Source organism: Bombina bombina, chromosome 12 (assembly GCF_027579735.1).
Source record: "Bombina bombina isolate aBomBom1 chromosome 12, aBomBom1.pri, whole genome shotgun sequence".
Lineage (NCBI taxonomy): Eukaryota > Metazoa > Chordata > Amphibia > Anura > Bombinatoridae > Bombina > Bombina bombina.
In genome coordinates, this window is record NC_069510.1 from 131,540,389 (window position 1) to 131,555,969 (window position 15,581).

Below are 15,581 nucleotides of genomic sequence, written 5' to 3' on the forward strand. Positions count from 1 at the left end.
GAAGTTTTCCCATACTCTTCAGTTATGTGTGAGAACAGCAGTGGACCTTAGTTACAACCTGCTAAGATCATCAAAAACCTCAGGCAGAACTCTTCTTCTAATTTCTGCCTGAGGTAAAAACAGTACAATGCCGGTACCATTTAAAAATATAAAACTTTTGATTGAAGATAAACTACACTAAATCACCACATCTCTCTTGATACTTCCTTTCTTGTCGAGAGCTGCAAGAGAATGACTGGGAGTGGCAGTTAGGGGAGGAGCTATATAGACAGCTCTGCTATGGGTGATCCTCTTGCAGCTTCCTGTTGGGAAGGAGAATATCCCACAAGCAATGGATGAATCCGTGGACTAGATACACCTTACAAGAGAAAGGGCACCCAGAAGCTTTGTGAATATTCTTGAAGCTGTAGCCAGACCAAAAGAAAGAGCAACAAACTGAAAATGCTTTTCCAAAAAGGCAAACCTAACTGGTAACATTCTCTGTGAATTGGAACATGAAGGTAAGCATCCTTTAAATCTATTGTGGACATAAAATGACCTTGCTGAATAAAAGGCAGAATAGTCTGAATAGTTTCCATTTTGAAAGATGGAATCCTTACAAACTTGATCAGAGCTTTCAGATCCAGAAATGGTCTGAAAGTACCTTCCTTCATGCAGATTTGGTAGTAGGGATACATATCTTATCCTGCTTTGACTTGTTCCAGTTAGCACTAGGCCTATGGAGTCAAACTTTTGCTCCTTATTCTGACAAAAGGAACGAAAACTATTGGAAGCTTTAGATTTCCCTTTAGACTTCTTGTCTTGAGGAAGAAAAGCCCCTTTACCTCCAGTAACAGTAGCTATAATAGAATCTAAATCAGAACCAAACAGTTTCTTTTCCTGAAAGGAAAAAGACAAGAATCTAGATTTTGACACCATGTCAGCAGTAATTAAGACCTCCTTCAAAAGAGACGTAATATGTTCAATTTTAAACAAGAAAGAGGAAATATCAGATTTAACGTCAGTCAAAGACTCCTCATCACCAGAGGAAACTTCACTATCTGAAGACATAGCAGTATCTCTGACTTCAGGGCAGATAGTACTAGTAGAAGGTAAAATCTGAGCTGACCTTTTACGCTTGCTTGAAGGCGGGAGAGCCTCCTGCGCTTCAGTAACTGCAGCCTTAATGAGTTTTTTCACACTGGGTGAAACATCATTAACATTCTCCTGTAATGAACAAACAGAAGGAGGATTAATACCCAAAGAAACAGTATTAGATTGGCAGAATTGCATTAATACATTTAAACATGAGTCACATAAATGAGCTGGAGCAAGTACCTCAGCTATTTTACAATAAGCACAACTAATAATGGTAGAAAGGTGTTTAGGGGACATAGCTTATAGGATAGATTTAGGGACAGAATCAGACAGCTCCATTATAGCATATGGCAAAGCAATACAATAAACACTATAACCCCCTTAAAAAAGGAATGGAAAAAACTTACCCCTCCTTAGTAGCTTTTAAAATAAATTCACAGATACAATGCTCATTAAGCCAAACTGCAAAACAAAGCAAGAGACATTAACAATACATCTGAAGGACAGATAACGCCCAAGAAAAGCGTGCAAAAACAATGACAGCTATAAACTATTTTATGCTCCTGAATGCGGTGTGCGCATAGCCGAGAACGTACGTGCGATAACCTAATACTCGAAAACCAGCTAAAGTATGAAACCCAACAATCGTAAACCCGACATGCACAATTCCTGACGTGTGTAAACCGAAGGTCAGCATGCAAAAATTAAAACTAAGCACGCTAAAAATGCCGACGTGCTAAACAGCAAGAGGATTAATGAAAATAATTCTGTCCCAGGGCCATATATATTAGCAAACATATAGAAAAAAACATAAGCGCCCATAACATAGCTATAGAGTGTCTAAATGATAAAAAATTATACTTACCAATAGACACTTGTCCACCAGCAAATAAGCAGCAGACAACCAAACCAGTACTGAGTCTGAAACATATCAGCAAAGGTTTATGAAATAGGAGTATATTGTAGATCCATAGAGGGACGCAAAAGACAAGTCCCTGCAACCAATTATGGAAGGTGTATGATAAATTTACCATGAGGTGAAAAAAGAATCACAAACCATACCCCATATACATCCCTCTGAAGGGAAACCGGGCCTCAATATAAACTGAATACCCCTTTCTCTGAAGAATCAAATGCACAGCTTCATTCTTTGCCCACCTCCAGCAGAGGCAAAGTAAAGAATGAGGTATGTGTGAGGTGGGAGGAGTTTTATAGGGCTCATGGAGTTTGGGAATCTTTGCCTACACCTAGTAAGGACAGATTCGGCAAGGTAGTACAGGCGCTTGGAAGCCTAAGGGTTAATGAGTATTGTTTTTGTAATAATTAATAAATCATAAATATTCTCAATACCAATAAGGACCTTTAGATAGTTATATCAAGGAAAAAATGATTTCATAAAGTGATTATGAGTATTGATTAGATCAATATAGCGCCACTTCTTTCCCTACTTCGCTACACCAAGTAAGGAAGAGTAATTACCAAGGGTAATGGGTGTGGACTCTCGCCATTTGTATGAAAGCCAAACATAATATTATTCCTGTAGAAAGGATAAATGTATAGCCAACCATAATGATAATGCTGGTCACAATAAAAGGGAGGCTGAATGACTAACCATAAAGCTGGTTTCACTGGGTAGCAAATATATGGACAACCTTAATGCTGGTCACATTAGGAAAAACATTGCATAGGAAAATGATACAAGAAAGGATGATGGTGTTTATAAGTATTAAGGAAACATTTGGGCTGAATGAAGATGGATCTTTTGTGCAATGTATTTTTGGAGAAGAGCAATATTTGGGTAATTTACATAGACAATAATAAAATGGAAAAAATGTTGTTAAATGTCATAATACAACTTGCCATATACTGTATGTTAGTGATTAAAAGTTCAAGAATGGATCTTGCTTTATGGCACATAATCTCTTAGCAGAAATTAATCAGACTGAGAATATAAAATAAAATGCTTAAGACAAACACAAGTATTTTAAGATTAAAACAAGTCAAATTATTTGACTGTATATTTATTGATTCTGCCACCGTTGTGGCTTTGGTGTTTGAAAGAATCAAGAAAAAAGGAGAAACTAAAAGAGATATATTATTAATTTGCACAAAGGGAATTTTCATTGGTCTGCTACACAATGCATGCATGAAATTCACTAATGCATGATGGTAGAAATGGAAACCCAAGAGGTTGCTGAAAAGAGATTATAAAGCTTAAATAGCATTAGTCTCTAACATTACTGTAAAAAGTCTTGGCATGAACAAAATGTGAATTACTAATATACAGTCTGGGTTAACATTTCGCACCTCCTACAGTCTTAAACAGATTTCTTGCCCCAGTCAGCTTTGAGATAGCCGAGGAGGGAGTTTGCAGTCCAAAGGGCAGCACCCAGCATCCCAAACCAGATGTGAGCAACAGTCCAGGCACGAGTGGTGTTTTGTGTCCATATCATGAAGAGTAGGAGAATGGAAGTGGCCTGTAGAAAAAACAGGATATAAGAGAGAAGGACCATAAAAAGTATTTGTGTCTAATGTATCACTGAATGTGTCCTGTGATAATGACAGTCTGAAATTTCAGTTTATCACTAGAATCTGCTAAAATTGCACCGTTGTGTCTCTATTTTAAGCTGTAATCTCAAACAGTATGTTAGACATTTCTATTTGTTGATTATTTTATTTAAAGCCAAAGCAGAAAAATACAGAAGAACTGATTAGTTTGAAGCAATCACTGTCCATTACTGAAGGAACCTTACTCAAAGGCATATTAGATAAAGCAGAGCTCAACAAATTTGTTCAAAATCTAGGCGTCAGCCCATAAAATGAGTAGTCAGAAGCTATTGGCCACCCTTATAATATGCTTAAACTCTCCCATCTGCTGGACCCCAATCTGTCATCCATGTCACTGACAGCTCCAGCTGACATTGCACATGATATGAAATTAAAGGGACATAATACTCATATGCTAAATCACTTGAAAGTGATGCAGCATAACTGTAATAAGCTGACAAGAAAATATCACCTGATTATCTCGATGTAAAAGGAAGATAATTTTACCTTATAATCTCCTCAGTTCACCAAAGTAAGCCCTGTGTAAAAAGTTATACTTCCGCTGCTGTCCAGCTGGCGGTAAAAAATAATATAAAATGAAGAAATGAACAGCAGCCAATCAGCATCAACAGTGTTGAGGTCATGAACTCTTTTACTGTGATCTCATGAGATTTCACTTAACTCTCATGAGATTTCATAGTAAATTTCCCTAAACTGAATAGGGAAATAAGATGAGTGTGCATGAAGCTCACTCCCTTGCAAGTCCCGGGACAGACATACTGATTTGCTGCTTTAAGTCCTTTACAATGGGGTGTGAATACTTAGGACATTTTGAGGTAAAATATCTTCCCTTTTTTACATAGAGATGTCCAGGGGATATTTTCTAGTCAGCTTTTTACAGCTATGCTGCATCACTTTCATATGTTTCAACATTTTGGCATCAAGGCCCTTTAACTACCCATTGCCATATTGCGTCATTAGTAAAGAGGCCTCGCAAGAGGTATTAGAGGTAGGACTCGGACAAATTTGTATTTGTATTTAACAGCTGTGAGGCCTAGAAAGGACCCATGCACACCAGGCCTTTCTATAATATTCAGAGTTAAATAACAGAAAAAGCAGACAAAAATATCTAATGAATGAAATTCAATTTTGATTTTAATGTAAAATTGTGCTCAGATATATTCCATCCCTACAGTGGCCTCAATATAAAAAAGGATGATTCAGCCCATTTGGTACTTGTGATAAATGGAGATCAATTTAGCATGCAACTCAGATTTAAAGGAACAGTCAAGTCTAAAATAAACATGATTCAAATAGGGCATGTATTTTAAACAACTTTTAAATTTACATTTATTACCAATTTTGCTTTGTTCTCTTGGTATTCTTAGTTGAAAGCTAACCCTAAGTAGGCTCATATGCTAATTTCTTAGACCTCGAAGGCCGCCTCTTATCTGAATGCATTTTGACAGTTTTTGACCACTAGATGGCGTTAGTTCATGTGTGTCATATAGATGACATTGAGCTCACGCACGTGAAGTTACCTAGGAATCAGCACTGATTGGCTAAAATGCAAGTCTGTCAAAAGAACTGAAATAAGGGGGCAGTTTGCAGAGGCTTAGATACAAGGTAATTACAGAGGTAAAACATGTATTAATATAACTGTGTTGGTTATGCAAAACTGGGGAATGGGTAATAAAGGGATTATCTATCTTTTGAAACAATAAAAATTCTAGTGTTGACTGTTCCTTTAATTATGCTTAGCACATGCATAAACAGATCACAGAAAGTAGAAGCAGCCTTACTAAAGTGTGAGCAGCCATGTAGTAGATGCTACACATTTACATGAACGTATAGACATGAGACATGTAAATATAATGTATATCCCCAATACTGCTATCAAACTAAAGACACAACACAATGCTTATAGATGATTAAACATTGGAACAAATATGAATAATACATAAAAGCTATACTTGAATTGCATTTATGTACAATGGTCAGACTTACTGCTGCTCTGCTGGTTAACACAGACGTTTTGTCCTGTCTGATGTGAAACCACTGGGAGGCAACTGAGACAAAGCTGTCTCCAATCATCATGGCTCCAAATGCTCTGGTAATGTGCAAGTGCAGGGAATCCAGCGTGCCGACAACCTGTGGAGAAGAAAGTGAGTGGTACATTAGGAACAACTTTGCATATGTATACAGAGCTTAAAGGGATATATAACAGTCTGTTTCATTGTTTTGCTAAAAAAGCACTAAGCAGTGGCTTATACTTGATAGAAATCATTGCATTATGTTTAAGAAATAAAAGGCCAAATCCTTAAATTAATGATTTTTTAAACTTAATTTGTGCATTGTCCATTACTTCCTGTCACATCCCTACAAAAGGGCTGAAATCTGTACAGGAAAGCTTATTTATCATACTGTCATAAATCTTCTAAAATAACATGAGCTGGCTTAGTGTTCAGTGAATGCAAGAGAAACAGGAAGTCAGTTTTGCCCATGCTCAGAATAGGACAGCATGCAACTTAGGTTACCAACGTGGCAGCTCTCTCAGCTTCCTGAGGGCAGTGATTACACTAAGAATTTATGTGTTTATTTTGCAAACAACAAGTAAATTGTTTGCTTTTTTTTAACAAAATCTGTTTAAATATTTCATTTTACTTAGTACTGTTTCGTATCCCTGTAAAGGCATTTTTGAGGTTCTATACCCTCTTTAGCACAAATGTATAACAAATTACATATTTCATCAGTAAAACAAATTTAGATTAATCAATTTATTATTATTCAAAAGATGCCATGCTGTTCTAATCATGAGTTGTCATCCATAAGATGTACCGTAATAATACTGTTCACTCTGCTTTACTGGGTTTGCTGCCAGATCTAATTTTTATTTAAATGCATTTTCTGATTAAATTTATGTTTCCATTTTAGATACTAAATACTGAATTAAAGGGGTATAAATTAAACTTTCATGGATCAGATAGAGGATGCAATTTTAAGAAACTTTTCAATTAACTTAATTCTCTTGGTATATCTATAGTATATCTAGGTAGGTTTAGGAGAGGAGTGCCCTACTGGGAGATAGCTACTCACCAGATGTGCTCAGATAGCTCACAATATTGCTGCTTTGGAGCTAACTTTAACTATGTGTTTATTGTTGGCAGAGAATAAAACCACAAGCAATAATATGATAATAAAACCTTCTCACAAATTACAGCATATTCTTTTTTGCACTTTATGTGCCTTTACATCCCAAAAATGATCTTTTTTTATGGTCAGCTATAAAAATATAACATTATCTTTCAGAAACCATTAAAAACAGTCACACCAAATAAGGGGCCACATAAGGTGAGGAACCATCAAGAACTTATACAAAGCGGAAAAACTATTAAAAAAAAGTATGCCACGCAAAGCTGTAAAAATTAAGATATGGTTAAGTGTGAGGCGGGTCTCCCCGGGGGCCGCTGGAGCATATAAAGGGAGGCGCGGGAGCATATAAGGTGAGGCGCGGGAGCATATAAGGGGTAGTCCGGAAGCATATAAGGGGAGGCGGGGGAGTATATAAGTGGAGGCGGGGGAGCGTCTAAGGGAAGGCGCGGGAGCATATAAGGGAAGGCGCGGGAGCATATAAGGGGAGGCATGGGAGCATATAAGGAGCATATAAGGGGAGGCATAGGAGGCGCGGGAGCATATAAGGGGAGGCACGGGAGCATATAAGGGGAGGCGCAGGAGCATATAAGGGGAAGCGCAGGAGCATATAAGGGGAGGCGCGGGGGCATATAAGGGGAGGCATGGGAGCATATAAGGGGAGGCGCGGGAGCATATATGGGGAGGCGCGGAAGCATATAAGGGGAGGCGCGGAAGCATATAAGGGGAGGCACTGGAGCATATAAGGGGAGGTGCGGGAGCATATAAGGGGAGGCGCGGGAGCATATAAGGGGAGGCGCGGGAGCATATAAGGGGAAGCGCGGGAGCATATAAGGGGAGGTGCGGGAGCATATAAGGAACATATAAGAGGAGGCGCGGGAGCATATAAAGGGAGGCACTGGAGCATATAAGGGGAGGCGCGGGAGCATATAAGGGGAGGCTCTGGAGCATATAAGGGGAGGCACAGGAGCATATAAGGGGAGGCGCGGAAGCATATAAGGGGAGGCGCGGAAGCATATAAGGGGAGGCATGGGAACATATAAGGAGCATATAAGGGTAGGCGCGGGAGCATATAAGGGAAGGCGCGGGAGCATATAAGGGGAGGCATGGGAGCATATAAGGGGAGGTGCGGGAGCATATAAGGGGAGGCGCATGAGCATATAAGGGGAGGCGCATGAGCATATAAGGGGAGGCATGGGAGCATATAAGGGGAGGCGCGGGGGCATATAAGGGGAGGCATGGGAGCATATAAGGGGAGGCGCGGGAGCATATAAGGGGAGGCGCGGAAGCATATAAGGGGAGGCACTGGAGCATATAAGGGGAGGCGCGGGAGCATATAAGGGGAGGTGCGGGAGCATATAAGGGGAGGCGCGGGAGCATATAAGGGGAGGTGCGGGAGCATATAAGGAACATATAAGAGGAGGCGCGGGAGCATATAAAGGGAGGCACTGAAGCATATAAGGGGAGGCGCGGGAGCATATAAGGGGAGGTGCGGGAGCATATAAGGAACATATAAGAGGAGGCGCGGGAGCATATAAAGGGAGGCACTGAAGCATATAAGGGGAGGCGCGGGAGCATATAAGGGGAGGCTCTGGAGCATATAAGGGGAGGCACAGGAGCATATAAGGGGAGGCGCGGAAGCATATAAGGGGAGGCGCGGAAGCATATAAGGGGAGGCATGGGAGCATATAAGGAGCATATAAGGGTAGGCGCGGGAGCATATAAGGGAAGGCGCGGGAGCATATAAGGGGAGGCATGGGAGCATATAAGGGGAGGTGCGGGAGCATATAAGGGGAGGCGCATGAGCATATAAGGGGAGGCATGGGAGCATATAAGGGGAGCCGCGGGAGCATATAAGGGGAAACACTGGAGCATATAAGGGGAGGCATGGGCGTATATAAGGGGAGGCGCGGGAGCATATAAGGGGAGGCGCGGGAGCATATAAGGGGAGGCGCAGGAGCATATAAGGGGAGGCATGGGACCATATAAGGAGCATATAAGGGTAGGCGCGGGAGCATATAAGGGAAGGCGCGGGAGCATATAAGGAGAGGCATGGGAGCATATAAGGGGAGGCGCGGGAGCATATAAGGGGAGGCGCAGGAGAATATAAGGGGAGGCATGGAAGCATATAAGGGGAGGCACGGGAGCATATAAGAGGAGTCGCGGGAGCATATAAGGGGAGGCATGGGACCATATAAGGAGCATATAAGGGGAGGCGCGGAAGCATATAAGGGAAGGTGCGGGAGCATATAAGGAGAGGCATGGGAGCATATAAGGGGAGGCGTGGGAGCATATAAGGGGAGGCGCAGGAGCATATAAGGGGAGGCATGGAAGCATATAAGGGGAGGCGCGGGAGCATATAAGAGGAGTTGCGGAAGTATATAAGGGAAAACACTGGAGCTTATAAGGGGAGGCACGGGAGCATTGAAAATATACTGAACATTTTTTAATTACATTTAAAGACATATTCTGAATGTTTGAAATATCTATGACAAACTTGAAGCTGTGGGCATAGGATAACAATCAGGCCGTTAACAACAGCCCCTGAAGCACTGTTTTTATTGTGCACCGATAGGCAGTACAATCACCTGCTATACCACCCACTCCTTAGGTTACATAGAGAGAATGCACAGGCAGCCCTGTATACAGACTAGTTTTATTTACTGTGCACTGATAGGCGGTACAGCCAATAACCTGCTATACCACCCACTCCTTAGGTTACATAGAGAGAATGCACCGGCAGCCCTGTATACAGACTGGTTTTATTTACTGTGCACTGATAGGCGGTACAGCCAATAATCTGCTATACCACCCACTCCTTAGGTTACATAGAGAGAATGCACCGGCAGCCCTGTATACGGACTAGTTTTATTTACTGTGCACTGATAGGCGGTACAGCCAATAATCTGCTATACCACCCACTCCTTAGGTTACATAGAGAGAATGCACCGGCAGCCCTGTATACAGACTAGTTTTATTTACTGTGCACTGATAGGCGGTACAGCCAATAACCTGCTATACCACCCACTCCTTAGGTTACATAAAGAGAATGCACCGGCAGCCCTGTATACAGACTGGTTTTATTTACTGTGCACTGATAGGTGGTACAGCCAATAACCTGCTATACTACCCACTCCTTAGGTTATATAGAGAGAATGAACTGGCAGCCCTGTATACAGACAAGTTTTATTTACTGTGCACTGATAGGCGGTACAGCCAATAACCTGCTATACCACCCACTCCTTAGGTTATATAGAGAGAATGCACCGGCAGCCCTGTATACAGACTGGTTTTATTTACTGTGCACTGATATGCTGTACAGCCAATAACCTGCTATACCACCCACTCCTTAGGTTACATAGAGAGAATGCACCGGCAGCCCTGTATACAGACTAGTTTTATTAACTGTGCACTGATAGGTGGTACAGCCAATAATCTGCTATACCACCACTCCTTAGGTTACATAGAGAGAATGCACCGGCAGCCCTGTATACAGACTAGTTTTATTTACTGTGCACTGATAGGCGGTACAGCCAATAACCTGCTATACCACCCACTCCTTAAGTTATATAGAGAAAATGCACGGCAGCCCTGTATACAGACTAGTTTTATTTACTGTGCACTGATAGGCGGTACAGCCAATAACCTGCTATACCACCCACTCCTTAGGTTATATAGAGAGAACGCACCGGCAGCCCTGTATACAGACTGGTTTTATTTACTGTGCACTGATAGGAGGTACAGCCAATAACCTGCTATACCACCTACTCCTTAGGTTATATAGAGAGAATGCACCGGCAGCCCTGTATACAGACTGGTTTTATTTACTGTGCACTGATATGCTGTACAGCCAATAACCTGCTTTACCACCACTCCTTAGGTTATATAGAGAGAATGCACCGGCAGCCCTGTATACAGACTAGTTTTATTTACTGTGCACTGATAGGCGGTACAGCCAATAACCTGCTATACCACCCACTCCTTAGGTTACATAGAGAGAATGCACCGGCAGCCCTGTATACAGACTGGTTTTATTTACTGTGCACTGATAGGCGGTACAGCCAATAATCTGCTATACCACCCACTCCTTAGGTTACATAGAGAGAATGCACCGGCAGCCCTGTATACGGACTAGTTTTATTTACTGTGCACTGATAGGCGGTACAGCCAATAATCTGCTATACCACCCACTCCTTAGGTTACATAGAGAGAATGCACCGGCAGCCCTGTATACAGACTAGTTTTATTTACTGTGCACTGATAGGCGGTACAGCCAATAACCTGCTATACCACCCACTCCTTAGGTTACATAAAGAGAATGCACCGGCAGCCCTGTATACAGACTGGTTTTATTTACTGTGCACTGATAGGTGGTACAGCCAATAACCTGCTATACTACCCACTCCTTAGGTTATATAGAGAGAATGAACTGGCAGCCCTGTATACAGACAAGTTTTATTTACTGTGCACTGATAGGCGGTACAGCCAATAACCTGCTATACCACCCACTCCTTAGGTTATATAGAGAGAATGCACCGGCAGCCCTGTATACAGACTGGTTTTATTTACTGTGCACTGATATGCTGTACAGCCAATAACCTGCTATACCACCCACTCCTTAGGTTACATAGAGAGAATGCACCGGCAGCCCTGTATACAGACTAGTTTTATTAACTGTGCACTGATAGGTGGTACAGCCAATAATCTGCTATACCACCACTCCTTAGGTTACATAGAGAGAATGCACCGGCAGCCCTGTATACAGACTAGTTTTATTTACTGTGCACTGATAGGCGGTACAGCCAATAACCTGCTATACCACCCACTCCTTAAGTTATATAGAGAAAATGCACGGCAGCCCTGTATACAGACTAGTTTTATTTACTGTGCACTGATAGGCGGTACAGCCAATAACCTGCTATACCACCCACTCCTTAGGTTATATAGAGAGAACGCACCGGCAGCCCTGTATACAGACTGGTTTTATTTACTGTGCACTGATAGGAGGTACAGCCAATAACCTGCTATACCACCTACTCCTTAGGTTATATAGAGAGAATGCACCGGCAGCCCTGTATACAGACTGGTTTTATTTACTGTGCACTGATATGCTGTACAGCCAATAACCTGCTTTACCACCACTCCTTAGGTTATATAGAGAGAATGCACCGGCAGCCCTGTATACAGACTAGTTTTATTTACTGTGCACTGATAGGCGGTACAGCCAATAACCTGTTATACCACCCACTCCTTAGGTTACATAGAGAATACACCGGCAGCCCTGTATACAGACTAGTTTTATTTACTGTGCACTGATAGGCGGTACAGCCAATAACCTGCTATACCACCCACTCCCTAGGTTATATAGAGAGAATGCACCGACAGCCCTGTATACAGACTGGTTTTATTTACTGTGCACTGATAGGCGGTACAGCCAATAACCTGCTATACTACCCACTCCTTAGGTTATATAGAGAGAATGCACCGGCAGCCCTGTATACAGACTAGTTTTATTTACTGTGCACTGATAGGTGGTACAGCCAATAACCTGCTATACCACCCACTCCTTAGGTTATATAGAGAGAATGCACCGGCAGCCCTGTATACAGACTAGTTTTATTTACTGTGCACTGATAGGCGGTACAGCCAATAACCTGCTATACCACCCACTCCTTAGGTTATATAGAGAGAATGCACCGGCAGCCCTGTATACAGACTAGTTTTATTTACTGTGCACTGATAGGCGGTACAGCCAATAACCTGCTATACCACCTACTCCTTAGGTTATATAGAGAGAATGCACCGGCAGCCCTGTATACAGACTGGTTTTATTTACTGTGCACTGATATGCTGTACAGCCAATAACCTGCTTTACCACCACTCCTTAGGTTATATAGAGAGAATGCACCGGCAGCCCTGTATACAGACTAGTTTTATTTACTGTGCACTGATAGGCGGTACAGCCAATAACCTGCTATACCACCCACTCCTTAGGTTACATAGAGAATGCACCGGCAGCCCTGTATACAGACTAGTTTTATTTACTGTGCACTGATAGGCGGTACAGCCAATAACCTGCTATACCACCCACTCCCTAGGTTATATAGAGAGAATGCACCGGCAGCCCTGTATACAGACTGGTTTTATTTACTGTGCACTGATAGGCGGTACAGCCAATAACCTGCTATACCACCCACTCCTTAGGTTACATAGAGAGAATGCACCGGCAGCCCTGTATACAGACTAGTTTTATTTACTGTGCACTGATATGTGGTACAGCCAATAATCTGCTATACCACCACTCCTTAGGTTACATAGAGAGAATGCACCGGCAGCCCTGTATACAGACTAGTTTTATTTACTGTGCACTGATATGCTGTACAGCCAATAACCTGCTTTACCACCCACTCCTTAGGTTACATAGAGAGAATGCACCGGCAGCCCTGTATACAGACAAGTTTTATTTACTGTGCACTGATAGGTGGTACAGCCAATAATCTGCTATACCACCACTCCTTAGGTTACATAGAGAGAATGCACCGGCAGCCCTGTATACAGACTAGTTTTATTTACTGTGCACTGATAGGCGGTACAGCCAATAACCTGCTATACCACCCACTCCTTAAGTTATATAGAGAAAATGCACGGCAGCCCTGTATACAGACTAGTTTTATTTACTGTGCACTGATAGGCGGTACAGCCAATAACCTGCTATACCACCCACTCCTTAGGTTATATAGAGAGAACGCACCGGCAGCCCTGTATACAGACTGGTTTTATTTACTGTGCACTGATAGGAGGTACAGCCAATAACCTGCTATACCACCTACTCCTTAGGTTATATAGAGAGAATGCACCGGCAGCCCTGTATACAGACTGGTTTTATTTACTGTGCACTGATATGCTGTACAGCCAATAACCTGCTTTACCACCACTCCTTAGGTTATATAGAGAGAATGCACCGGCAGCCCTGTATACAGACTAGTTTTATTTACTGTGCACTGATAGGCGGTACAGCCAATAACCTGTTATACCACCCACTCCTTAGGTTACATAGAGAATACACCGGCAGCCCTGTATACAGACTAGTTTTATTTACTGTGCACTGATAGGCGGTACAGCCAATAACCTGCTATACCACCCACTCCCTAGGTTATATAGAGAGAATGCACCGACAGCCCTGTATACAGACTGGTTTTATTTACTGTGCACTGATAGGCGGTACAGCCAATAACCTGCTATACTACCCACTCCTTAGGTTATATAGAGAGAATGCACCGGCAGCCCTGTATACAGACTAGTTTTATTTACTGTGCACTGATAGGTGGTACAGCCAATAACCTGCTATACCACCCACTCCTTAGGTTATATAGAGAGAATGCACCGGCAGCCCTGTATACAGACTAGTTTTATTTACTGTGCACTGATAGGCGGTACAGCCAATAACCTGCTATACCACCCACTCCTTAGGTTATATAGAGAGAATGCACCGGCAGCCCTGTATACAGACTAGTTTTATTTACTGTGCACTGATAGGCGGTACAGCCAATAACCTGCTATACCACCTACTCCTTAGGTTATATAGAGAGAATGCACCGGCAGCCCTGTATACAGACTGGTTTTATTTACTGTGCACTGATATGCTGTACAGCCAATAACCTGCTTTACCACCACTCCTTAGGTTATATAGAGAGAATGCACCGGCAGCCCTGTATACAGACTAGTTTTATTTACTGTGCACTGATAGGCGGTACAGCCAATAACCTGCTATACCACCCACTCCTTAGGTTACATAGAGAATGCACCGGCAGCCCTGTATACAGACTAGTTTTATTTACTGTGCACTGATAGGCGGTACAGCCAATAACCTGCTATACCACCCACTCCCTAGGTTATATAGAGAGAATGCACCGGCAGCCCTGTATACAGACTGGTTTTATTTACTGTGCACTGATAGGCGGTACAGCCAATAACCTGCTATACCACCCACTCCTTAGGTTACATAGAGAGAATGCACCGGCAGCCCTGTATACAGACTAGTTTTATTTACTGTGCACTGATATGTGGTACAGCCAATAATCTGCTATACCACCACTCCTTAGGTTACATAGAGAGAATGCACCGGCAGCCCTGTATACAGACTAGTTTTATTTACTGTGCACTGATATGCTGTACAGCCAATAACCTGCTTTACCACCCACTCCTTAGGTTACATAGAGAGAATGCACCGGCAGCCCTGTATACAGACAAGTTTTATTTACTGTGCACTGATAGGAAGTACAGCCAATAACCTGCTATACCACCCACTCCTTAGGTTATATAGAAAGAATGCACCGGCAGCCCTGTATACAGACAAGTTTTATTTACTGTGCACTGATAGGCGGTACAGCCAATAACCTTCTATACCACCCACTCCTTAGGTTATATAGAGAGAATGCACCGGTGGCCCTGTATACAGACTAGTTTTATTTACTGTGCACTGATAGGCGGTACAGCCAATAACCTGCTATACCACCCACTTCTTATAGGTTATATAGAGAGAATGAACTGGCAGCCCTGTATACAGACTAGTTTTATTTACTGTGCACTGATAGGCGGTACAGCCAATAACCTGCTATACCACCCACTCCTTAGGTTATATAGAGAGAATGCACCGGCAGCCCTGTATACAGACTAGTTTTATTTACTGTGCACTGATAGGCAGTACAGCCAATAACCTGCTATACCACCCACTCCTTAGGTTATATAGAGAGAATGCACCGGCAGCCCTGTATACAGACTAGTTTTATTTACTGTGCACTGATAGG

At 42.4% G+C, this 15,581-nt stretch overlaps 1 protein-coding gene across 1 annotated transcript in view; it reads right to left on the reverse strand.

Moving 5' to 3' along the window:
* Positions 1 to 3,059: 3,059 nt before the first annotated feature.
* LOC128642705 (uncharacterized) overlaps positions 3,060 to 15,581 on the reverse strand; it is a 109,371-nt gene continuing 96,849 nt past the window's right edge. Inside the window, exons 4-5 of the mRNA XM_053695484.1 lie at positions 5,632 to 5,775; positions 3,060 to 3,554 (exon numbers count right to left, since the gene is read on the reverse strand). Coding sequence (XP_053551459.1) covers positions 3,396 to 3,554; positions 5,632 to 5,775 — 303 coding nt within the window. The 3' untranslated portion in view covers positions 3,060 to 3,395. The remainder of the gene's footprint in view (positions 3,555 to 5,631; positions 5,776 to 15,581) is intronic.